Below are 24,232 nucleotides of genomic sequence, written 5' to 3'. Positions count from 1 at the left end.
TTCCTTCCCTCTTTCCTTCCTTCCTTCCTTCCTTCCTTCCCTCTTTCCTTCCTTCCTTCCTTCCTTCCTTCCTTCCTTCTTTGCTTTTCCCCCCTTTCTTTTCCAGGAGAAAACAGAGCAATGGAATAAGCAATGGATCTTGGCTGCCTCAGTTTCCCCTTGGCCAACCTCATGCCATGCTCAAGTGAGAGAGGATCGTGTGCTTCTCCTTGTCCTCTTCCTCGTGCCCTCCCCCTTCCCCTCCCCTCCCCTCCCCTCCCCCTCCCTCTCCTTCTCTCCTTCTTCTCTTTCTCCTCCTGCTCCTTAACAACAACAACTCCCCCTCCTCCTCCCTTCCCACATGGGAAAAAGGTACTGGCCCAACCAAGTGATTTCTATTAACTTCTAGTCCTCAGCAAACGTTACGCCTGTTTTCTCTTCCATGTATGGTTAAAGAATATTGAGGAAAGTTGCTGAGGGAAACTTAATCCTCACAGACACCTCTGGGTATCCGTTTGGTGGATTTAAAAAAAAAAAGGATGAAATCACTTGGATTTTCCAAGAAGAATTTTTAAACACAGTTCCATTTCGGGAAGAAAAAGGCAGTGATTTTGGCCAAAAAAGGCTTCTTTGGGGGGGGGGGGGGGGGGAGAATTGGTTTGTCCCCATGACTGCTTTTAGCTTCATATATTTCCATGCTAAGTTTAATGTTCCCTTCGGATTTCCATCTGTGCAGATTCTTTGGGATTTAGGATTTAGGTGAGTGAACTCCCAATCCGTGTTGAGAATGGGGAAGACATTTGCTGGGCCGGCTTGCAACCAGGGGGGGGAGGATTAATCATATTAATTATGGCATTTCTGGGGAATGTTGGCCATTCGATGTTTGTTCTAGCTCATCACATACTTTCCGCTCAGAGTTGTTGAAGTCCCTTCATCGCATCGTGACTCTGCTCCTTTTTTTTTTTTTTTTTGCAGCGGGCAACCATCTGTATTTTCCAAATTGAGGAGAAATATCCCCCCCTCCCCTTTCCCGTGGTATTGTACTTAATAACTTTTGTTTTTCCAGGATTTCAATGGTGGATTAGTCAGGAGTTCTGGACTCCACTCAAATGCAAACATCAGGACGGCCAAGATTTTTATTTTTTCCCCTCTCGGCCTGTCAGTTTTGAAAGCAGAAACAGGGGCACGTGATTTTTCTCCCACCAGTCAGCTCTGTGGTTGCTTGAGTGTCAAAAGATGGCCAAAAAAGTCCTCCCCCAAACCCAAAAAAGTTTGAAAAAAATGCCCTGCCTTCAGGTGCTTTGGATAATCAATTTGCCCCCCCCCTCTGTCTTCTCTGTGGCAGCCCCTCAAATGTTAGAAGATGGCTGTTTTCCAATATCTGCTAGGTCTTCACATAACACAATTGTTTCTCGATTAAGTCACAATCGGCTCAGAAGGACCTTTTGGGACTGGAGGCTGTATTAAAATTCTCTGCCTGCCTGGGGGACCTAAGAAGCAAGGTTGTAAATAATGACCTTCAAGGACTAAAGCCTTTTGGGTTTAGATGTTTGTGGTGGGGGCCTCTAAAGGTAGAACAGATACCTTAAAGGGCTAATTTTGTTCCTTAAAACCCTCAAAATTGGAAAAATCAGCCCAGTTTTTTTAGGAATCAGTGAGAACAGAGCTGGAAGGGACCGTGGAGATCTTCTAGTCCACCCCCCTGTTCAAGCAGGAGACCCTGTGCCATTCCAGACAAATGGCTGTCCAGTCTCTTCTTAAAAACCTCCAGTGATGGAGCAGCCACAACTTCTGGAGGCAGGTTGTTCCACTGGTTAATTGTTCTCACTGTCAGGAAGTTTCTCCTTAGTTCCAGGTTGCTTCTCTCCTTGATCAGTTTCCATCCGTTGCTTCTTGTCCTGCCTTCAGGTGCTTTGGAGAATAAGTTGACCCCCTCTTCTTTGTGGCAGCCCCTCAGATATTGAAAGATTGCTATCATGTCACCCCTAGTCCTTCTGTTCTCTAGATTGGCCATACCCAATTTGTGCAATCAAGGAAGCACCTCTGATCCTTCTCTTTGTTAGATTAGGTATACCCAGCAGCAGTGAGAATTGCCACACCTGCTGGTAAGACCAGCATAAGCTCCAGGTAGTCCTTGACTTACCGTAGTTCAACGGCACTGAAAAAAGGGACTTATAACCCCTTTTCACACTTACGACGGTTGCAGCATCCTCATGGTCACGTGATCAAGATTCGGACGCTTGGCCACTGGCTCATATTTATGACGGTTGCAGTGTCCCGGGGGATCACGCGATCCCCTTTTGCGACTTCTGACAAGCAAAGTCAAAGGGGAAGCCAGATTCCAGGTTACTACAACCAGGTTACTAACTAAACCACCGCAGCAATTCAGTTAACAGCTGTGACAAGAAAGTTTGTAAAGTGGGGCAAAACTCACTTAACAAATCTCTTGTGGGCATAAGTCAAAAACTAGCCGTAATGTATCTTAACAAGAAAAATCTGTTATGAAAAAGGGAAGGGCGAAGAGTCTGCGACTTACCAGGATGAATCTTAGTAGCTAATTTATGAGAAGGTTCCTGGTTTGTAAATCTCCACAACTTGGCCAATGTCAGGAGGCAGAGACTGTACAACAACACCAGGGAGAAAGTTGGAGCAGGGTTTCAGGACCTTGGCAGCTTGACGGGGTATGGATTTCAACTCCCAGAATTCCCCAGCCGGCTGAGTTGAAGTCCACACGTCTTCCAAGTTGCCAAAGTTGAGAAACTCTACTCGAGAGTCATTGCCTTCCTTTGTTGACTTTGGAAGCCAGGAATGATGGTCTGGAGGTACACAGAGGAATCCTGGTGCTTATCCAGAGCCGGGAGCTGGGTTTCCATCATCATAAAACAGCAGGAAATTCGACTTCCAATTGTGAGTCTGTTGTGGTTTGGGATTGCCAAAAAAGGTTGAGTGGACGAAGAAGGATCACGTTTCCTATTTTGGATCTGGGGTTTGATACACTTGGACCTTGAACGTGGACCGAGTGGCTCCCTTAACTCCTTTCAACAGGCATGTTGGCTTACAATTTGTAGAGATCTTCTGAAGGAACTAACATCTGATTTTTGATGCATTCATGAGGCCTGCTTAGGATCTCGTTTAGGGATTCCATATGGATTCAAGAAGGTCCTTGGTGTTCTCTTAGCTTGGTTGTTTTCTTGCAGACGTTTCATTACCCAAACTAGGTAACATCACCGGTGCTGATGATGGCACCTAGTTTGGAAAATGAAACATCTGCAAGAAAACAACCAAGGTCAGACAGAACCAACGACCCCTCATTTCAGCCCTGAGCTACAAATATTTATTAGATTCAAGAAGGTTTCCAACAGATCTGCAGTCTTTGGATTGGTGTTATCTCCCCTTGCCTCCATCTCCTGGTTGTTTGAAGGCCATCAACATCTGTTTCACTTTTGGGACTGCCACCAAGATGAGGGGGTCAAACTATTTCCCAAAGCACCAGAAGGCAAGGCAAGAAACAATGAATGGAAACTAATTGGAAGCAACCTAGAATTAAGGAGAAACTTCCTAACGGTGAGAACAACCAACCAGTGGAAGGGCTTGCCTCCAGAAGTTGTGGGTGCTCCATCAATGGAGGTTTTTAAGAGCAAACTGGACAGCCACTTGCTTGGAATGGCATAGGGTCTCCTGCTTGAGCAGGGGGTTGTACTAGAAGACCTCCAAGGTCCCTTTCAATTCTTCTATTTTACACTATGTACCTGAACACAATCAACAAAAAGGGAATCTCCGAATCCATCGAAAGTTCATTCTACCATTGAAGAACTCTCATTTTTTACCCTGACGAATTATGAATCCACCAACTCATAATTTAAGATTGTGTTTCCACCTCCTGAACTCAGAGAGGGTGGAGAGCACATTTAAGACATTTTCTACTTTCCCTCTTTAGGCGTCTGAAGGGTGTTATCCTATCTCCACCCATTTCTTTGCTGGCTTAACACGCTCAGTTTCCTCTGTCTTCCCTTGTGGGACCTCAAGGCCATCCCAGCTGGCCTGCCCTTCTTTGACCCTTCCTCAGCTCCTCTCAATCCTCCTTAAAAAATGAATCTCTCTCTCTCTCTCTCTCTCTCTCTCTCTCTCTCTCTCTCTCTCTCTCTCTCTCTCACACACACACACACACACACACACACACACACACCAACCTGCAAGTTATCCCTCAAACTTCCTTACTTTTTTTGTTTATTTAATGCTGCGCTTCCTAAAAGGAACTCCCAGTGATTTCATCCAACTGCTTTTAAGCTAGTGTCTTGGGTGAGCCAATATTTCTTTTCTTTTCTTTTCTTTTCTTTTCTTTTCTTTTCTTTTCTTTCTTTCTTTCTTTCTTTCTTTCTTTCTTTCTTTCTTTTTTTCTTTTTTCCTTCCTTCCTTCCTTCCTTCCTTCCTTCCTTCCTTCTTTCTTTCTTTCTTTCTTTCTTTCTTTTTTTCTTTTTTCCTTCCTTCCTTCCTTCCTTCCTTCCTTCCTTCCTTCCTTCCTTCCTTCTTTCTTTCTTTCTTTCTTTCTTTCTTTCTTTCTTTCTTTCTTTCTTTTAAAAAAAGGACTTGGCTTAGCTCCAAAGATACCAATCCAGGGCACTTAACCAAGCTCTCCTTTTGTGGTTTCCACCAATCTTGGTTTGTATCCTCTTTTCCACTTGATTCCACCTGGTAAATATTATCTTAAGTGGCCGGAAGAAGGAAAGATTTTGGCAGCAAGCAACCTGGCCAGTTGGCAAAGCCCGAAGTCTCTCCCCTCGCTTGCATTATGCGTCACCCCTCCCGTGCAGAAAAAAAAAAAAGTCCCATCAGCCCCTGCTAAACCCTGAAAAAGGAACCAGGTGGATGGTCTCTGGAAGAAAAGAGAAAACAAACTTGCTTAGTGGCTCCTCCATAGAGTGGGGTGGGGTGGGGGGAACGGATCAAAAACCTCCCTCTTTGCAAACAGTTGGAAACAATTTGCACTTCCCCAACGGTGATTCCCTGTTTATAAACACGGATGTTGCTGCACCAGAAAAGCCGGAGTCTTTGTTGAACAAATGCTTAAGTTCCTGCCTTAGAACCCGAGCAGACATGAAAGAGTTTCCCTTTTATGAATTTATTTTTTTAATATATAGGAGCCTGTTCGGCTCCTTTTACAAGACCTGAAGTGGCTGATTATGGATTAAAAGGGAGGGGGGGGGGAGAGACTCTGTACACCAAACAGTGAAATATAAACTACTTTTTTTAAAAAAAAAAGCCAACCTACAGGTCAAAGTCAGTCAAAGCCCATCTTTGCTTCAACTTATACCTACCGCAGTCAAGATGGAGTTATTCTGAGTTCTTTTCCCACCATTTCTCACCATTGTAAGCCCTACAAAGCCTTAGTAATTCTGCCTCCAGTTTTGGTGAATTGAGAAAAAGCAAAGGAGAGAGAGAGAGAGGAAAAAGAGAGAGAGAAGGAGAGAGAAAGAGAAAATGTCTATGAGAAGAAATGTTGAAGTTACCAAAAGCCAAACCAAGCCAAAAGAGGCTGTGATAACAGTCACCCCCCCCCCTTTTTTCCCCCTCTCTTTTCAGTGAAGTATTTATACAGATCTCTGCAATTCAGACTTTAAATGCTGGGTTGAATTTAGACAGCATGGAACCATATTCTCCAATAATCCCTCTTTGTTCCAGGGAATCCCATCCAGTCCCCTCGAACTGAATGCAAGAGGATTCACCTGAAGGGAAGTGAATGCCCTGCAGTTGTGGCATTGTGCAGGCCTCACAATAGACCCATTCACTTCTCGGTTGCAGCAGCGTTTCTTTCTTTCGTGGCTCCTTCCTCAGTTGTGCTTTTCCCAGATTCCTCAAACGAGAAAATGAACTCTCTCCTTCTCCTTTCTTCCTCTCTCCTTTCCCTTCCCTTCCCACCAGAAGCGCTTCAACGGCCCGTGGCCTCCGAGTTCGAGCCCCAGAGTCTGAGCGAGGCCGCCCGCTGGAATTCCAAGGAAAATCTCCTTTGTGCTCCGGGCGAAAATGATCCGAATCTTTTTGTGGCCTTGTACGATTTCGTAGCCAGCGGGGACAACACACTCAGCATCACTAAAGGTAAGTCCTCCAAATGGAAAGCAGAAGGAAGAAGGGAAGGAAGAAAAGGGTGGCCTTTGGGGGAAGGAATTCCACTTCGACAGCCCAGCTCACAGCTACTGTGTATAAATAGGGAGCAAGCCACACTCACTAGCCCTGATGATGTTGTCTAGTTGGGTCATGAGACGCCTGGAAGAAAAGCCTCAAGTTCGGAGAACACCCAGGACCGAACTACAAATATCCCCTTCCTTTGCTGTGTTTTAATCATTGCCTGTGAACCACTTGCTCCCAAGTAACATTCAACAATTCTCAGAGTCGTGATTGTGTTGTTTTTTCTTTACCCACAGGGGAAAAACTTCGAGTCTTGGGTTACAACCACAATGGAGAATGGTGCGAAGCCCAGACGAAGAACGGGCAAGGATGGGTCCCCAGCAACTACATCACCCCTGTGAACAGCTTGGAAAAGCACTCATGGTACCATGGACCGGTGTCCCGCAATGCGGCGGAGTATCTGCTGAGCAGCGGGATCAACGGCAGCTTTCTGGTACGGGAAAGCGAGAGCAGTCCTGGGCAGCGGTCCATATCCTTGAGATACGAGGGGAGGGTCTACCACTACCGGATCAACACCGCCTCGGATGGGAAGGTGAGTGCCGTTGACGTTGACCCTCCACAAGCACACAGCGAGTGACCAGCTTGGTGTGTTTGGGACGCTTCAGATGGAGGCATCTCCAGATCTTATTTTTGTAGAATAAAATCAACCCAAACTCTCTACAGGTTATTTTGAGCCCAGAATGTCTGTTGCTAAGCAGGTGGAGTGGGTTGTGCCCCGTTTTACGACCTACCTTGCCACAGTTGTGAATCACTGCAGTTGTTAAACTAGCCACACAGTTGTTAAGTGACCACGGGAAGCTGCGACCGTCATAAATACGAGTCAGTTGCCAAGAGTCTGAATTTTGATCACGTGATCCTGGGGGACGCCGCAACGGTCGTAAGCGTGAAAAACGGTCCACAAAAAGATGTAACTTTGAACGGTCACTAAATGAACCGTTGTATGTCGAGGACTGTCTCTAATGGCCGTGAGTCCCACCACCTACAGCTTGTGTAATTTTGCTCAAAGGAGCACCTGCTGCTCTCTTTCCACTAGAGGACAGTCCATCCTCGCTCGATGGAAACGGCTGGGGAGACTTTTTGCAGAAAAGATTAATGCTCCTTTTCTTACCCCAAGTTGTTTTAATCAGAATTTTCAAGAAGAGATAACGGCGATGGGAATTCATTAGCACCCACGTCCACCGGCTCCTTATCAGAGTCTTATCAGCTGGAGGTTTTCTGTTTTTAATAAAAATAACCATCCTGGAAACTGTGCGGAATTAGATTCTCGTTGGCCCCATTATCACGGTCCCTGCAGTACGAAACAATATTAAGTTGTTTGATGAAATAGATATCGTATCTCGGGCCCGGTTGGGATTTGTCGGGAGAAATCAGGTGGAGCTCTTTTCTGCCGCTCCCGGTGCATCTTCCCCGATCGTGCCGTTATTAATTTAATCGGGCAAGTTAATAACTGCAAGTGCTGAAAATAGAGCTGTTTTTGGAGGCTGGGGAATCGGGGCGGGAGGCAGCCGCTGCGAAAGGATCAAGAGGGCGCAGAAAACAGAGGAGGAATTTCGAACGAGGTCAAATTGCTATTTTTTTTTCAATTGCTCCTATCGAAAAGCTGTAGAGGAAGAAGCTGTAGGTAGGCAGTCCTCCGCTTAACGCCCACGAGCGGGACCGGAACTTCTGTTGCTGAGGGATACCGTCGTTAAGTGACTCATCCTGTGACCTTAAGCGGATCACATAGCCGTTAAGCGAATCCGGCTTGCCCATCGGCTTATCGGAAGGTCACAACTGTGATCACATGACCCCCAGGTTCGGCAGCCTTCCTAAACACGCGCCCGAATTTTGGTACACGTGACCCTGGGGATGTTGCAACGGTCGTAAGCGTGAGAACTGATCATAGTTCCCTTCTTTGCAATTTAAAATGGTCCCTAAATAAACAGTCGTAAGTCAAGGACTACTTTTAGTCACCCCCCCCTAAGAATTGTAACTACTTCTAAGGTGACTTTCATGCAGGAAAGAAACATGGCTGATAACCGTGGGATGTAAATTTCCTCCTCTTTCTTTCTTTCTTTCTTTCTTTCTTTCTTTCTTTCTTTCTTTCTTTCTTTCTTTCTTTCTTTCTTTCTTCCTTCCTTCCTTCCTTCCTTCCTTCCTTCCTTCCTTCTTTCTTTCTTTCTTTCTTTCTTCGTTTCTGGTTTTTTTTCTTTTCTTTGGTGCCTCATCTCTCAGAGTGATTTTTGTCACGACAGGGAGCCTGCCGCTACAAGTGTATGGATGAATAATTTGTGTTTGGCCGGCTGCAGTTTCTGGCCACTGATAATCGTTTTGACTGCCTTGAATTAATCATAATATAACAGAGCAGCCGTTCCTTCTGGTTGCAAAGAGGGGCCTGTATTTATTGATAAGCGGGAACCTGTCTAGGGGCTGCCTGATCTTGGCGGATTCTGGGAAAGCTACCCGTGGGCCGACCTCATTGGTAGCTGGAAGGGAGACCACCAGGAGATCCCAGGGCTGAGGATGCGTCCAGAAGAAGGCAGTGACAACACAAGGAGAAATAAACACTGGTTTCTGACAAAAATAACAAATTACAGTCATGTGAACGAGTGCCTGAAATGCAGTCGTGTGAACACAAGTCCCGGGGATGGATGGGGCAGGCATTCGAACGTTGAAGCCGGGTCACTCCCTTTTTCGAGGTCCATTATAACTTTGAACTTTGAGAAAGTTATAATGTTGGGGAAAGTGGAAGGAAAGATCAGAAAGAGCAATGAGGACCTCACTGGAAGACTTGGAGGATCAGGCTTGGGACAGGCCCTCCTGGAGGACCTCCGAGCCTAACCTCCGTCTCGCATAGCAGCAGAAATTTCGTGGCTCAATCGTGGCCACCCCCGCCTTCACGTAGAAGCGTAACTTCAGAAGACTTTTCTCTTTGCTTCTCTCCAGCTTTACGTCTCTTCAGAAAGCCGCTTCAACACCTTGGCTGAGCTGGTCCACCACCACTCGACCGTGGCTGATGGCCTGATCATCACTCTCCATTATCCTGCCCCAAAGAGGAACAAGCCCACCATTTACGGCGTGTCCCCCAACTACGACAAGTGGGAGATCGAACGGACGGACATTACCATGAAGCACAAACTGGGGGGTGGACAATACGGGGAGGTGTACGAAGGCGTCTGGAAGAAGTACAATCTCACCGTGGCGGTGAAGACCCTCAAGGTAAGAGTGGCGAGTCTTAATTTTAAATCCTCAATTGCATTCGATCCCCGCCAAGCCTTTATAAACAACCAGACTTTTAGGAGAGGCCGAAATTAATGGATGAAAAGATGTCGCTTATTATAATTATTATCATCCTCCTCATCATCGTTATTTTGCATAATAGCTTTTCGCTTCCTTTTCGAACAGGCTTTGAATACCTCCTAGCCCTTTTCTTTAGGCAATTTTTAGAAACCTGTCTCGTGAAGAATTATGGATCTCAAGCTGTTTTTAATGGCTGGGTTCGCTTTTATTTTATACTTTCATACCCTGGCTTGGGTCGTGGGCGTGAGCTACCACAAAATATGATCAATAAAAAAAAAAGAGAGAGAGATTTTGTACTTGGAAAGCAGGAGCATCTCCTCCCATCAGCTGGGAATTGCTTCGCTGCAGAAAACACTGAATGAGCTGAAAGAGGAATATCTGAGCTTATTCAGCCCATCAAAATGTTTTTGAGAACGCAGGTTTTCCTTGACCTACAGACCGCAATTGAGCTCAGATTTCCCATTGCCCAGCCAGACAGACGGTCCTTAAGTGAATTTGGCTCCACATAACGACCTTTTTTTTGCCCCAGTTCTTAAGCGAATCCCTGCGATTGGGAAGTTAGTAACTGACTTTTAATTTCGAATGGATTTAGGGTTAAGGTTTGGATGGGACCTCAAGGGGGTGGCTTCTTGTTCTTGTGAATTTATTTCTGATTTCCTTTTTCACTTAATTTTTGGGAAGATCCAAATCCTTCCTCCCTTCCTGTTTTAAAAACGGTGACAGGAAGGAAGGAACTGGGGAGAATTTGGATCTTCCCCAAAGTTAAGTCAATTAAGTTAAAAAAGAAATCAGAAATAAATTCACACTGGTCTGAAATGGTATAGGTTCTCCTGCTCGAGGGGGGAGGCTGGACTAGAAGACCTCCGAGGTCCCTTCCAGCTCTATTCTAAGCCATTCTAAGTACAAGAAGCCCTCCCCCCCCCCCAAATAGGTCCCATTCAAACCTTAATCCTAAATCCGTTTGAAATTAACAGTGGGGAAATCGCGCCACCTAGTGCTATTAACCGGGAATCTTGGCTAATGCTACAAGAAGGGCCAACTCAACAATGGAGATTTTTGCTCCTAAAACCTAAGGGATAAAAAAAATGGGTCAGGTGATCCCGTTTTGCGACCTACTGACAGTGGGGAGGCCAGATTCACTTAACAACCTGTTGCTAACTTAACCACTGCAGCGATCCACTTAACAACTGCGGCAATGGGGCGACAACACTCCCTTAACCAACTGTCGCCTAGCAACAGAAATTTTGGGCTGAGTTGAGTTGAGGACTACAGCTGGTTTCGTGGCATTAAATCTGGCCAATCTCTTTATTACTCCAAATTGCCTCCAGTTCTCTCCTGAGCACGAAGGACAAGCCTTGCATTCATCATCACAGCTTTTTATCTCTTCCCCTGAAGCTGCCCCTCCAGGAAAGCATCTATTTTCCCCAAGAAAAGGGGCGACTGGTGATAGAGCAGAAATGGCTTTAAGAACCACTTTATTTCAATATCTGTCTTCCCTGCATCTTCACGCACAATATATCAAGCAGCCCAAGTGATTATTCTGACGTAGAAGCTGAAAGGCGCCCAGTCGTAGGGATGGAACCAGGTTTCCTGGACCGCTGTTGACTTATTGAGTTTGCCAAATTGTCCCTGGAGAAAAAAACAAAAAACGAGGAGCCCGTCAAATAATGTTACACCGGGTTCTTGTTTTTCAAGGCAGTCCTGCTCTCCCTCTGGCACCCAGCTATCTAACTCTTAGATTACTCATCTGTTCACATTTTCCCTCTCCCCTGTCACTTTTGATTGATTGATTATAATGCCAGCAAGCCATTTTCAACTCCTAGTGACTAAAAAGATAGAATTTTTTTCCCGGAGAATCTCTTATCCCTAGTCTGTTTTTTTCCAAGTCTCCCTATGGTAGCCACATCCCCATTGCAACTGAGTCCCTCCACCTTCTTGCTGGTTGTCTTCTTCTGTCCTCTTCCATCCATCCCAGCATTAGAACGTATCTGGGACCCAGAACACAGAACACAGAATAACAGAGATGGAAGGAACCGTGGAGGTCTTCTAGTCCAACTCTCTGCTCGAGCAGGACACCCTGCTGTCCAATCTCTTTCTGAAAGCCTCCAATGATGGAGCACCCCCAACTTCTGAAGGCAAGCCCTTGATTGTTCTAACTGTTAGGAAATTCCTCTTTGTTTCTAGATTGGTTCTCTCCTTGGTTAGTTTCCATCCGCTGTTTCTTGTCTTGCCTTGTATGGCTTGCATGGACTTATATGGCTTGCCAGATAGAAAGGGATGGATTGATTGACTGCCATCAGGTCAGTGTGGACCACACAGATAATTTTTTCTAGGAGGATCTGTCCCCAACTTGGTCCTTCAGGTCTTCCAACAATGCCCCTATCACCACTGTAACCGAGTCCATCCACCTGGTCATCGTCTTGTTCTCCATCTTCTCATTGACTCATTGACTGATCAGGTGTCATTGATCCAATGTCAACTCTTAGCAACCATATAGTTTGTCCATGATGATGACTGATTATGGGCCATCCAGTCAATGTTGAATCTTGGGGACCCCATAGGTTTTCTCCATGAAGATCTGTCCCCAGCCTGGTCTTTCAGGTCTTCCAATGATGCCCCTATCAGCCCTGTAACTGTGTCTCCACTCTCATCCTCTCCTCTTTCCTTCCACCTTTCCTAGCATGACGGACTTCTCAAAGTGAGCTGAGTCTTTGCATTGATCCATTGATTGATTATGTCAGGTTGCTATGGACTATTAGGGACACATAGATAAATCTTCTCCAGGAGGATCTGTCTTCATCCTGGTCTTCCAGCTCTGCCCTATCTCCATAGCAATGAAGCCCAATCACTTGCTGTTGGTTGTCTTCTTCTTCTCTTTCTTTCCAGCTTTCCCAACATTATGGACTCCTCAAAGGGAGCTCCATCTTTGCATTGACCCATTGATGGATTACACGCCACCAAGTTGGTGTCAACACTTAGCCACCCCATACGTGTTCTCCAGGAGGAACTGCCCCCCAACCTGCTCCTTCAGGTCTTGCCACCTTCTCACTTAGTGACAGAATGTGTGCCCCTGTACACACTTTTCTTAAACCTGTCAATTTAGCCTTTTGACGTTCAAGATTACGGCTGGGTCTTTGGGGTCAACAAAGCACGGAAGCCTTTTCAGTCCCCTCGTCTCCCTACTCAGAAGCCAGCAGGGGGAGACCCAGTCCTTAGTGATCACTTTGGGATGTGAGGAAGGGGAATGGGGAGAAGCTCTTGAGAACTATAATTTTTCTTCATGGGAAGGGTGGAGGAAATTGTTGAAAATGGCTTGGACAGTCTCCCTTAGGCCTGCCTCCGCCAGCAAGGGTGGTGCTCTCCGAGCTGAGCGAACAGTGGGAAGGAAGCCGCCTCTGCAGTTCCGACTGGACTTCGGCTGGTGATTAATTATTTTTCTGCGCAGACTATTTATTATCCTGTTTTCGGAGTTGCTGGGAGCCACAGAGAGCGAGCTGGTTTGACAAAGTAGTTTCTGCAGAGAGATAAATGATGGCTGGCACTGCCCTGTTCAATACTCCTCCTCGCAACATTTAGCTCGGTGATGCCCTTAAATAAGACTTCAATTAGCGTGGGACGCTTGCCCAGACACACACACACAACAAGCTCACCCCAACACACACACACACACACACACACACACAGAGCAGAAGCACGGGGGATGTGTTGGAAGAGCTGTTCTCGCTCGGTTTTCTGCATAGGAATCTTTGCAGGGGGGGGAATGTATCAGCAGTCGTAAGTGTGGGAACCGGTCATAAGTCATTTTTCAGTGCTATGAATGGTTACTAAACAAATGGTTGTAAGTTGAGGACTGTAGTCTGGATCCAGAGAAGGAGGGAGGGAGGGAGGGAGGCAGGGAAGGAAGGAAGGAAGGAAGGAAGGAAGGGTGTTTTGTAATTTTTAGATCAAGATGATGACTTTCCTTCTTCCTTGCAATTGGGAACGATGTTGATTTTGTTGGCTGCCTCAGTTTCCCCATTCCAGATCTCGTCCATATTTTAATTTTTCCTCCTAATACCTGGATCCTTACCTCTTCTTTCTCCATTTTTCTTCCAGTCTCTGTTTTTTTTCTCAGTTGACTCTTTTTATTTCAACATCGTTGTGGCTTGGTTCACACCCTGAGGAAAGCCAAATGAGGGTTGGGTTGGGTTTGGCTCGGCGTGCTTTTATAAACCATAATTTATGGCTTAGGTTTATGTGGGAGTCAAGCCGCTCTGGATTTGGTAAAATGAACAGCATGTGGTGTAAACCCAACCTTTGTCTAGGCCAGGGTCGCCAACCTTGGCTACGTCCATATTGGTGCATTTCAACTCCCAGGATTCTCAGCACTGGCTATGGAAGCCAAGGATTTCTGGGAAATGAAGTCCACACATCTGAATTTTGCTAAGATTGAAATATGCTCCCTTACTGGTCCTCTGTGAGGGCTAGGGTACTTGTTTGTGTACCCTCCACCCTTCCTTCCTTCCTTCCTTCCTTCCTTCCTTCCTTCCTTCCTTCCTTCCTTCCTTCCTTCCTTCCTTCCTTCCTCCCTCCCTCCCTCTTGCAACTGCATGCTCTGGAGTAATGGCCATCACCAGGAATGGCCCTCATGGAGGATTAGATAGCTTCATTGCAGGGGAAAAAAAGAATTAACGAAGATTCTACAGCGCTTCCAGGATCAAATTATGGATTGCTGGGTTATTTGATCCAAAGTGTGGGATACTGCAGTTCAATGTTGCATGCAACGTTCTCAAACTCATTGGTAAACTAATAAGGATGCTATTTAGCCTGGAATAAATAGGCTATGGGTCTGATTGTCTTATATTTTCGAATCAATAGTCCTTTTAAGACTCTGAGCTGCCCTCCCTCCGTTCTGCTCTTTTCCTATTGTACGTTATGTCAATGCAGTTTTTTGTCTGCTGGAGTAAATGGAAACGTGCAGAAAAACCCAAGATAGCAGAGAAATGCTTGGGGGGGGGTTTGTAATGGTGAGTTTTATTTTCAAGGATTACTGTTTATTCCCCCCCCCCAATTAATTTCTAATTTCACAGATTTTATTGCACAGATCTGTGTTTTTATTTTGTTGGAAAGTACCATTTTACTGGGCGATTTCGTATTTTAATCCTACCTCAGACTGGGCATGGGACAGCAACCTCATGCAAGTGAATTTCATGCCTCTCCCGAAAGTGGAATTCTGCATCCAGTTTTGGTCACCCACGATACATAAAGTATGCTGGGACTCTGGAAAAAGAGTCCAGAGAAGAGCAAGAAAGATGATTAGGGGGCTGGAGAAAACAGGGCAGAGGGAAAATGGGTGGTGTTTGTGGGTTTCCTGTGAAATTGGATTGATTTTACTGGTGTTTTTTGCACTTCCCCTGCGTCTTTGCACCTCAGGCCTAAAACAAGAAAAACAATCTTGATAATGAAATTTCTGGAAAAAAGGAAATGGGTTTCCACCGATGTGAATTGAGTGAATATTGGGGAAGGGGGAGGGTTATTTCCACCCCAACAATCCCTTTGCAAGTGCACCACAGGTTCTTTCAAGTTTTCCATGTTATCCTTGGGAGAAAAAAAATCAAAGGGAAAAGCTGTTTTGATTGGCAAGGATTCCATCCTATGATCTGTCCTTTGTTCTCATCCTGGTTACTTCAGGGTCAGGAACCTCATTAGGATTGGAGATGGGCAAAGGGTTGGGACAGGGGCAGAAGCGAAGTGGGCAGTGCAACTTTAAGAAGGGTGGAGAGATTTCAAGAGAAACATAGAGAGCCAGTTTGATCTAGGGGTTAAGGGACCAGGCTAGAAAGCAGGAGACCGTGAGTTCTAGTTCTGAAAGNGAAGGAAGGAGGGAAGGAAGGAAGGAGGGAGGGAGGGAGGGAGGGAAGAAAGGAAGAAAGGGTGGGAGGGAGGGAAGGGAAGGAAAGGAAGGAAGGAAGGAAGGAAGGAAGGAGAAAGGGTGGGAGGGAAGGAAGGAAGGAAGGAAGGAAGGAAAGAAGGAGATATATTCTACTGATTGTGCTGAAAATAGCTTTATTTTGCCAGCAACCAGCCTTTGGGCCTGATTCCTTCTTTTCTTCTCTGTTCTCGTCACAGGAGGACACCATGGAGGTAGAGGAATTCTTGAAAGAAGCCGCCGTCATGAAAGAAATCAAGCATCCAAATTTGGTGCAATTACTGGGTAAGTGACATAAATCCCGAGCACGGCCGTGCACACCGGAGACCCTTGCCTGGCACCGGGGAGGCGAAGGAGCTGCTTACTGCACCGTAGCTTCACGTCGAGACGTCTCAGCTCTTTGTCAGGGGCTGGCAATGGATGACTAAAAAGGAGGAAAAGTAAAAAAAAAATTAAAAAAAGCAGAGCGAGGTCTTTAATTAATTCTTCTGAGGTGGCTTCCATCTACGGAGGGCCCGGAGCTCCGGGGTCTTATCTGGGAAAAGCCGGGCTTTGGGCCCTTCCTTCTCGCGCTCAGCTTTTGAAGCCTGACCGAGACAGGGAGGCTTCCCTTTGAGCGTCTGTCTTGACTTGGCAGGGGTCTGCACGAGGGAGCCCCCGTTCTATATCATCACCGAGTTCATGACCTACGGGAATTTGCTGGACTTCTTGCGGGATTGCAGCCGGCAAGAGGTGAACGCGGTTGTGCTTCTCTACATGGCCACCCAGATTTCCTCTGCCATGGAGTACCTGGAGAAGAAGAACTTCATCCACAGGTAGGATGGGCAGAGAATGCCAGCTCCATTCTCAGACTTACTTACTCCTTCCCTTCCCTTCTCTCCGTCTCCCTCTTCCTCTCCCTCTTCCTCTCCCTCTTCCTCTCCCTCTTCCTCTCCCTCTTCCTCTTCCTCTTCCTCTTCCTCTTCCTCTTCCTCTTCCTCTCCCTTCCAGAAGAGTCTTCCCGAAGGCCAGGAGGGTGGAAGCAGATCTCACCTCCAATGCCACATTGTTCCAGGGGCCACAGCAGAAAAAGCCCTTCTCCTCAATCCCGCCAGCCAAAATTTCTTGACAGCCAGGGGCCCACGGCAAGCCCCTTCGCCTGGACCAAGTGGGACCGGCTAAACCCATTTGGGGCGAGACATCAGCTGAAATTGATGGACGCCCCCTCCTTTTTTGACCCAAGATGGGCCCAATATTTGAACCTTTGCGTACCTCTACACAGTGTCCCATACCCCTTGATACCCTCCCAGAGGAAACCTCCTGAGATGCTTGCCGGAGAGGAACCGCGAAGGCTCGGTTTGCATCTGTTAAGGGGTTCGTAACCCCTGGAAAGTCTCCCCTGACCCATTTGTGTCTTGCCCAGCGGAGGTGAGCCGCCGTTCCGGGTGCCTTTGTGTGCCTTTGTGATTTTGCAATAAGGCTGGCGGTGAAACCATCTTCCTCACTCATCACAGCTCTTTGTGAGACAAAGCCGGCCAAGGGCCTCCGGGAACGGCACCAAATTGCCCATAATGACCCTCCTGTTCTCCTTCTATTAGAAGACCTTCTTCTCCTTATGAAGTTCTCCGTTTTCTTTTCATCTCTCTCTCTTTCTCTCTCTCCCTCTCTTATTCTTCTTGGGCTGCCTCTCCCTCCAAAGCTCCTTTGTGATGACGTCCATCCTTCACTCACCTTGTCATCCCCGGCTTTCACGACTCTTTATTGTCTGAGCTTTATCTGTCTCCCACTCTCTATTAACCATCTTTGCAAGCCCTGTCCGTCTGGAGGATTTTGACCTTTAAGCCAGCTGCAATTACCGTTAATGCTTTGCATTCTTTGTCTGGGGAAATGGTCTCTGATCGCCCTAATAGGAAAGCCTAGCGGGAGACTTGATCCACTCTTCCATCAGTGGGGGGGGGGATGAAAAAGTCTCCTTCTTATGTCATTTTCCCCTAACTCCCCCCACCCCCCCCCCGGTCGCCAAGCTAAATTTGGGACTCTGTTCCACTGGAGGTAGACGCTGCCAAGATGCTTCTCTGTGACTTTGAAAACTGGTATTTGTGAAGCCCGTGTCCTGGGGAGAGTCCCAATGTGAGAAACCCCATGGCTCTCTAGAGCATACAGAATAACAGAGGTGAAAGGGGCCTTGGAGATCTTCTAGTCCATCCCCCTGCTCAGGCAGGAGACCTTACACCATTCAGAATAACAGAGTTGGAAGGGGCCTTGGAGGTCTTCTAGTCCAACCCCCTGCTCAGGCAGGAGACCTTATACCATTCAGAATAACAGAGTTGGAAGGGGCCTTGGAGGTCTTCTAGTCCAACCCCCTCCTCAGGCAGGAGACTTTACACCATTCAGAATAACAGAGGTGAAAGGGACCTTGGAGATCTTCTAGTCCAACCCCCTGCTCAAGCAGGAAACCCTATACCATTTTATACAAACGGTTGTCCAATCTCTTCTTAAAAACTTGGCCACCCACAACTTCTGGAGGCAGGTTGTTCCACTGATTAATTGTTCTCACAGCCAGGACATTTCACCTTGGTTCTAGGTTGCTTCTCTCCTTGATAAGTTTCCATCTGTTGCTTCTTATCCTGCCTTCAGGCGCTTTGCAGAATAGGTTGACCCCCTCTCCTATGTGACAGCCCTTCAAATATTGTTACCCTCGTCCTTCTCTTCAGTTCCTGTAACTGTTCATCGTAATAGTTTATCCTCCAAAGCTATTATTATCGTGGTTGGGCCTCTCTGCACTCTTTCTAGGCTCTCAAAACTATTTATGTATCGCGGTGACCGAAACTGGCTGCAGTACTCCAAGTTGGGTCTTACCAAGGCTGTATAAAGTAGTACTAACACTTGACGTGATCTTGACTCTATCCTTCTGTTGATGCAGGGTAGGATTGTATGGGCTTTTTTGGCAGCTGCAGCACATGGCGGGCTCCTATTTAGGTGACTGTCCATTAGGATCCCTAGATCTCTGTCACAATTACTGCTGTGGCGCGCCAGGTACCCCCTATTTGATTTCTCTTGCCTAAGCGTAAAACCTGAGAAGATCTGGAAATTCTAGAACGTCAGTGGAGGAGATAGGGGTATTTCCTCTGTATTTTGTGTCTTCTGATCTGCGGTGGTTTTCAAATTCCCGTGTCTTCTTGGAGGACCTCAAGCATCTGAGGTTTCACCCTTTCAAGAGGCGCTGTTTCCCATTCGTGGTGCTACTTTGGAAGAACAGAAGCTGTGCTTGAACAACGTGGGACAAATTGAGGTGCCCTCGGGGATATATCATTCATGTTGAATGACAGAACTGCCACTTGTTTTGCTCCCGCTTAAGGCAAAGTGAACTTCTCCGACAGATCTTCTTCCAGTGTGAGCAAAAGCAGAAGCCCTGGATCAGTGTCCAATTTTATGTGACGTAGGGTGGAGAAATTCTCTCTCTCTCTTTTATCTTAGGGAGTTTTAGCCATTTCTCAATGTTACCTTCTCAATAAAAATAACTTCTTTTATTTACCAACCAGTGTGAGTCCTTGGATCTTTAACACCGTCTCTTTTTTTTCTCAGGTGTACCGACGTGGTCTTATCTCTCCGTCTGTCTAATCTGTCTTTCCCTGGATTCTATCCATCTCCTTATCTGTCTGTCAACTAATCCTCCTCCTCCTTTTAGTATAGCCTGGCACTCCAGTGCAATCTATCACATCTGTTTATCTCTCTCTGTCTATTGTCTGTCTGTCCATCCATCCATCCATCCATCCATCCATCCATCCATCCATCCATCCATCCATCCTACTCTGTCTCTCTCTCTCTCTAACATTTTTATATCTCCCTGTTTAATGTATCACCTATCCAAACTGCAAATCATACTACCTGTGTTATCTTCCTCTCTATGTCTTTCTACTCTTGAAGATTTTTTTAAGTTCAGCATTTTTTAAAACTTGTTTCAGCATTGTTTTAATTTGCCTTCGCTCGGCACGTTCTTAACCTTACTCCTGCTTTCCCTTGTGGAGTATTTTTTTTTAAAAGTTGTTTCCCTCGATCTTTTCTTAACAGCCATCTTCTTCTGCCCTTGCAGAGATCTCGCTGCCCGAAACTGCCTGGTGGGAGAGAATCACCTGGTGAAGGTAGCTGATTTTGGCTTAAGTAGGTTGATGACTGGTGATACGTACACCGCCCACGCTGGAGCTAAGTTCCCTATCAAGTGGACTGCGCCGGAAAGCCTGGCTTATAACAAATTCTCCATCAAATCTGACGTCTGGGGTAAGAATACAGAATAAGAGAGTTGGAAGGCTCCTTGTCTGCAAGAAAACCACCCAGCTCAGAGCTACTGTATATAAACAAGGAGCGAGGCTCACTCTCTTCCTGTCCATCCTCACAGCTTTTGGTGTCTTGCTTTGGGAAATCGCCACGTACGGCATGTCCCCGTATCCTGGGATTGACCTGTCGCAAGTGTATGAACTTTTGGAGAAGGACTATCGCATGGAGCGCCCGNGAGAGAGAGAGAGAGAGAGAGAGAGAGAGAGAGAGAGAGAGAGAGAGAGAGAGAGAATATTTCTAGAGTTCACTCTTGCATTTTTCACCAGTTGTTCCCTTGATCTTCTCTTTAGGCTGGCAGTGGAGTGTTTCAGAGAGACCGTCCTTTGCCGAAATCCATCAAGCGTTTGAGACGATGTTTCAAGAATCCAGCATTTCAGATGGTGGGTGCCTCCAGATATTTCTTATTTTTTTTTGCAATGGAAAACTTCCTTCCTTCCTTCCTTCCTTCCTTCCTTCCTTCCTTCCTTCCTTCCTTCCTTCCTTCCTTCCTTCCTTCCTTCCTTCCTTCCTTCCTTCCTTCCTTCCTTCCTTCCTTCCTTCCTTCCTTCCTTCCTTCCTTCCTTCCTTCCCGGAGATGCCACGACATAAGTTAAGTCTTTATTCTGAGTGCAGAAAGGGCAAAAATAAGTTCTCTAACACCTCCACTTAGAAGCTAATCCTGTACCTGGAATCCTGTCTCAGCTGCTAATATTTGGCTTCCTGTGCTGTCTTGAGAAAAATTAGGCAGCCCTCAACTTACGACCACAGTCGAGCCCAAAATTTTCGTGGCTTTGCAAAACAGCTGTTTAATTTGGACTTAAATCTGATACAATTTTTTTTCTTTTATCTCTTTCCTTTTCAGAAGTGGAAAAAGAGCTGGGGAAGAAAACGGGGAGGAGTGTGGCCAACCCTTTTTTGCAAGCACCAGAGCTGCCCACGAAAACCAGGTCGTCTCGAAAGATGGCTGAGTGGAAGGACGCCGAGAACTTGGAAGCGGTGCCTGTGAAGGGCCCGGCAGAAAGTGGTCCGTTCAATTCTTCTGTACCATAATGGGACACTGTCTGAAGAGGGTGGGCAGCCGATGGACGACCACGACAGCCGGGGAATTCTGGGAGTTTGAAGTCCACACATCTTAAAATAGCCAACATTGAGAAATACTGGCTTAAGGGGTTGGGTTAGGGGCAAGCGATCAGATCCACAACTGTAGGTTTCAAGATAACTACTTTAGGGTATTCTGCCTATCATGCAGGCTGTCCTCGACTTAAACAGCAGTTCATTTTGTGACCGTTTGAAGTCACAACAGCACTGTATAAATGACTTACGGCTGTTTTTCACACATTGCAACCATGGACTACCTCTGTAGGAATCTCCCCAGGCTGATTGGGAATAGATAGTTAAGGTTCCAGGGGTCTGTGTCGGATCTTTTGTGACTATGCAATGATTCAAGGCTAATTCCCTACTTGATACCCCTTCCCTGTCCGGCTGGATGTTTCACAACATCTTGCGTCTGTTTTTATTTTGCAGAAAGCACAGAACACGAACCAGCAGTGTCCCCTGTACTGCCGCGGAAAGAAAGGGCTGTTGCCGATGGGAGTTTAAATGAAGATGACCGTTTGCTCCCGAAAGACAAAAAGACCAATCTTTTCAGTGCTCTGATCAAGAAGAAAAAGAAAACGGCCCCCACCCCTCCGAAGCGGAGCAGTTCGTTCCGGGAAGCGGAGGGCCACCTGGAGCATAAAGGAGTCGGGGAGGACGAGACCAAAGATAGCAGCAACGGGGTCTTGCTCACACAACCTGCTGATCTAGAGGACCGTTCCAGGTTCCCCAACGCCAGCAACGAGGCAGCCGGAGTGGCCAATGGGACTGGGAACTCCAATTTGTTGACCCCAAATGCTTGGAAAAAATCGGGCTCCTCGGCCAATAATCGCCCGGGTCCCGGCGAAGAGGACGGTGGCATGATCTCCAGCAAGCGTTTCTTGCGCTCCTGCTCTGCCTCTTGCGTGCCCCACGGGGGCAGGGACACCGAGTGGAAGTCGGTCACCCTCCCTCGGAACCCACAGTCCATGGGGCACCAGTTTGACTCGTCAACCTTTGGGGGCCACAAGAGCGAAAAGCCCGCCCTGCCTCGGAAACGAGCCAGCGAGGCAAAGGCTGATCCAATCAACCGGGGAATGGTCACCTCGGGTCCTCGGTTGCTGAAGAAGAACGAGGAGACGCTGGAAGAGACTTCCAAAGAGGCCGTGAGCAGCCCAGGCTCCAGTCCGCCCACTCTTACCCCTAAACTCAGCCGGAGGCAGCCTTTGCTCCCTTCTGCTTGTGGGGGTCCATCGACTGAGCAGACCACAGTGGGCAAAGCCACCCTGGGCTTCTTTGCTGGCAAAGGTCTGGGCGAGGAGTCCCGTCTACGCAAGATGAAGCCGGCCCCAGAGAAGGAAAAAGGGAAGCTGTCGAAGCTCAAACCTGCCCCACCTCCTCCGGTCTTGAACTCGGGCAAAAATAACAAGGTGGGTCTTGGGCCCAGCCACGAAGGACCTGAAGGGTCCCTGGCCAAGGGCAAGCAGACAGTAGTGGCTGCAGAGCCCCCCGTAAATGCTGAGACTCCCAAGTCCAGTTTGTCCACAGAAGGAAGCAAAAAGGCATTGATGACCTCGGTACCAAAGTCTCCCTCATCCGCCAAATTGCTCTTGATGGCCGGTTCTCCTTCTCCGTCACCTCCCACCATCTCATCCGCTCTTGCTGCAGATCAGCCCACCTCCACAGCTTTCATCCCTCTCATCTCCACTCGGGTCTCCCTGAGGAAGACCCGCCAACCTCCGGAGAAGATAGCGAGTGGTACCGTCACGAAGGGGACGGTCCTGGAGAGCTCTGAGACCCTACGGAACGCCATCAGCAAGAACTCGGAACAGATGGTCAGCCATAGCGCCGTCCTGGAAGCAGGCAAGAACCTGTACACCTTCTGCGTCAGCTATGTGGACTCCATCCAGCAGATGCGGAATAAGTTTGCTTTCCGAGAGGCCATCAACAAACTGGAGAACAATCTCCGGGAGCTTCAGATCTGCCCTGCCACAGCTGGTGGAGGTCCTGCCACCACCCCAGATTTTAGCAAGTTGCTCAGCTCAGTCAAAGAAATCAGCGATATTGTTCAGAGGTAGCAGAAGTGGGGAGGTAATCGGTCACCCACTTTAGATGGAGCTGACCCAAGACATTTTGGTTCCCGGGACAGAATAATGGACCCCACACCTCAGAGAGACAACACACAGACTTAGCCATGTGGATTGTATCTTAGTGATCCTCTGGGGTTGTCCAAAACCATTGACTTTGAGCATTCCAGATGTTGCTTTGATTGGATTGCTCTCACCCTCAGGATATGCTCATCCTCTGCTCCTCACAAGCCACCTTGTGAAACAAGAACCCCTCCTCATACACCTACCCGCCCCCATTCCATCTCTCTCGTCGGGATTTTCCCTCCGTCTCATTCTTAACTCTGGGATGTCCAAGTCTGGTGAAGCTTAACTTGTCTTAACGTTGCATCCTTTGGGACGTTCTAACTAATGCTTGTTTGCTTGTAGGGTGAGCTTTGTGTGGAAAGTGGGACACCACTTGTCAAGACCAAATTGATTGCAGGGATCTCTCTGGGTTGCTTCCTACTTAGCCCTCTTTGCACATTGTCAGGTGCGAAAGATCAGGTTCACACGTGAAGGTTCAATTAAGCTACTCTATTGCTGAAAGCCTCTGCGTAGGAATCTTAGCGAAAGATCAGCACCTGCTAGGAGTTAGATAAGGGTTAGTGAAATTCAAGGGAGGTGGGACCTAGTTAGTTTGTGGCTACATAGGGATTCTAGGCTGATGCCTCTTTTCACTCCACCACCACCCCCAAGTTCTGCCACTCCTTCTCCTACGCGCATGGGCGCATTCTCCACCCCATTCTCCCTCTAGCATTTGTCTCTTGTACGCTGCAGCCTTCAGTCTGAAATTAGGCAGGGCTCTTATGAGGACCAACTGAAGCATCTTTGGGGGATATTTGATTCACTGCCTCCCTTACCCCGAGCATCTCCATCCGTAAACCTTTTTAATTATTATTTTTCCCCTCACAAGCGATGGTTAAACAAATGTGGATGCAGTCTTTGCTGGCATGCTCAGTTTACCAGGCTGCCCTTGTGTCTTGTGCCGAGCCTAACGGGAAAAAAAAATATGAAACTGTGATTTAAGCTTTGAAATAATGGAGGTGAAGGGGGAGATACCCCTAAATTCAGAGTGGGTTGAATATTTCCAAAGGGTACAAATACTTTTGTGAATAGTCTCTCTCCTTGTAATATAGACTATGTTCATATCTCAGTATTACACCTTTTGTAGACCCTCACTCTGTCTTCAGATGTGTAAATAGCTACAACTCTTTTTCTTAATTTCTATAATACTCAACAGGGGAGGGATTTCCGCCCTCCCCCTTCTTCATCTCTAGCTTATGTTTGCCAAATCCAGGAGTTTTAAACGATCTTTTCACCCATTTTCCTTCTCCTTCTCCTTCTCTTCCTCCACTTTACGTGTGTTCTTTCAAAGGATTCAAGATGGTATTTCTTAGTCTTTGGATTT

General features: G+C 47.1%; 1 protein-coding gene across 1 annotated transcript in view; it reads left to right on the top strand.

Moving 5' to 3' along the window:
* Positions 1-24,232, top strand: part of ABL1 (ABL proto-oncogene 1, non-receptor tyrosine kinase) — a 24,574-nt gene extending 342 nt beyond the window's left edge. The window contains exons 2-11 of the mRNA XM_015820337.1: positions 5,899-6,072; positions 6,399-6,694; positions 9,088-9,360; positions 15,550-15,634; positions 15,987-16,164; positions 19,422-19,606; positions 19,725-19,832; positions 19,954-20,043; positions 20,505-20,666; positions 21,167-24,232. Of these exons, the coding sequence (XP_015675823.1) occupies positions 5,899-6,072; positions 6,399-6,694; positions 9,088-9,360; positions 15,550-15,634; positions 15,987-16,164; positions 19,422-19,606; positions 19,725-19,832; positions 19,954-20,043; positions 20,505-20,666; positions 21,167-22,794 (3,179 nt within the window). The 3' untranslated portion in view covers positions 22,795-24,232. The remainder of the gene's footprint in view (positions 1-5,898; positions 6,073-6,398; positions 6,695-9,087; positions 9,361-15,549; positions 15,635-15,986; positions 16,165-19,421; positions 19,607-19,724; positions 19,833-19,953; positions 20,044-20,504; positions 20,667-21,166) is intronic.

This window comes from Protobothrops mucrosquamatus, unplaced genomic scaffold, assembly GCF_001527695.2.
Source record: "Protobothrops mucrosquamatus isolate PMUCROS unplaced genomic scaffold, P.Mucros_1.0 scaffold1122, whole genome shotgun sequence".
NCBI lineage: Eukaryota > Metazoa > Chordata > Lepidosauria > Squamata > Viperidae > Protobothrops > Protobothrops mucrosquamatus.
This window is presented reverse-complemented; position numbering and strand designations above follow the sequence as displayed.